The sequence below is a fragment of the Octopus bimaculoides genome, chromosome 11 (assembly GCF_001194135.2).
Source record: "Octopus bimaculoides isolate UCB-OBI-ISO-001 chromosome 11, ASM119413v2, whole genome shotgun sequence".
In the NCBI taxonomy this organism is placed as follows: domain Eukaryota; kingdom Metazoa; phylum Mollusca; class Cephalopoda; order Octopoda; family Octopodidae; genus Octopus; species Octopus bimaculoides.
In genome coordinates this window covers 2,615,114-2,616,126 of record NC_068991.1, presented here as the reverse complement: position 1 = coordinate 2,616,126, position 1,013 = coordinate 2,615,114, and the positions used below count along the sequence as shown (strand labels likewise).

Here is a 1,013-nt window from a genome sequence, read left to right as displayed (position 1 = left end):
TATATATATATATCATATCATATCATATCACAGGGGCGGACTGAGCCGTCGATCAATCGGGCACTGCCCGAGGGCCCGGAGCTCTGAGGGGCCCGCACGCTACATGTTGACTCTTTTTGATATCAGTGCTAAGGGGCCTGTTGAACAGTTATGCTCGAGGGCCCTTAATACTCTCAGTCCGGCCCCTGTCCTATTTTATCGTATCATATAGTCCTTTCAATTATAGGCTTGAAGCCTGAAATTTTAGCAGCGTATGCCAGTTAACTGCATCGACCCCATTACACGACTGGTATTCATTTTTTCGTCCGAAACGATGATCAAAGTTGACTTTTGCAGAATTTAAGCTCAGAACGTAAAGACGGACGAAATGATGCTAAGCATTTTGTCCGGCGTATATGTGTATGTGCGTGTGTGCGTGCGTGTGTGTGTGTGTGTGTGCGTGTGTGTACATAAATAGATGTGTGCGTTTGTGTTTGTGTGTGTGAGTTAAGTAAAGGTATAGAGAAAGAGACCACACGGACACAGACACACACAAATCTATTCAAAAGTGCATGCATTCGTGAATGCATAAATGTGCATGTGGTGCATAAAGTATAAGGCATAAACAAGACGACTGACCACATTCCAGGTAAGGCGTCGCAGCGACGAAGATTGGGAAGACGGCAGCAATGACCAACAGACACCTGGCAGACATCTTGAAGACGAGACGTTTAACGGTAAACCAAGCAATGCTGATGTGTGCGCATCTATGATGCGTATGTACGTACATATGTATATATATATAAACATACATACATATGTGTGTGTGTAGGTGTAGGTGGGTGGGGAGAAAGAGATGAGATCATCTGAGAGATGAGGATTATTAATGAAGCCATTCAGCAGGCTGTCTTAATCCACCTGAAATTTACATGCAATAACACACACACACACACACACACGCACAAGCCTGTGTACATGTGTCTTTGCGTATGTACATGTATATGCATGAACTCTGATGCATGTACAGGTATGTG

At 44.0% G+C, this 1,013-nt stretch overlaps 1 protein-coding gene across 1 annotated transcript in view; it reads right to left on the bottom strand.

Annotated features, from left to right (window-relative positions):
- The window catches only part of LOC106884062 (NPC intracellular cholesterol transporter 2 homolog a), a 17,573-nt gene extending 16,797 nt beyond the window's left edge, over nt 1-776 (bottom strand). The window contains exon 1 of the mRNA XM_014935278.2: nt 619-776. Coding sequence (XP_014790764.1) covers nt 619-769 — 151 coding nt within the window. The 5' untranslated portion in view covers nt 770-776. The remainder of the gene's footprint in view (nt 1-618) is intronic.
- Nucleotides 777-1,013: the final 237 nt, after the last annotated feature.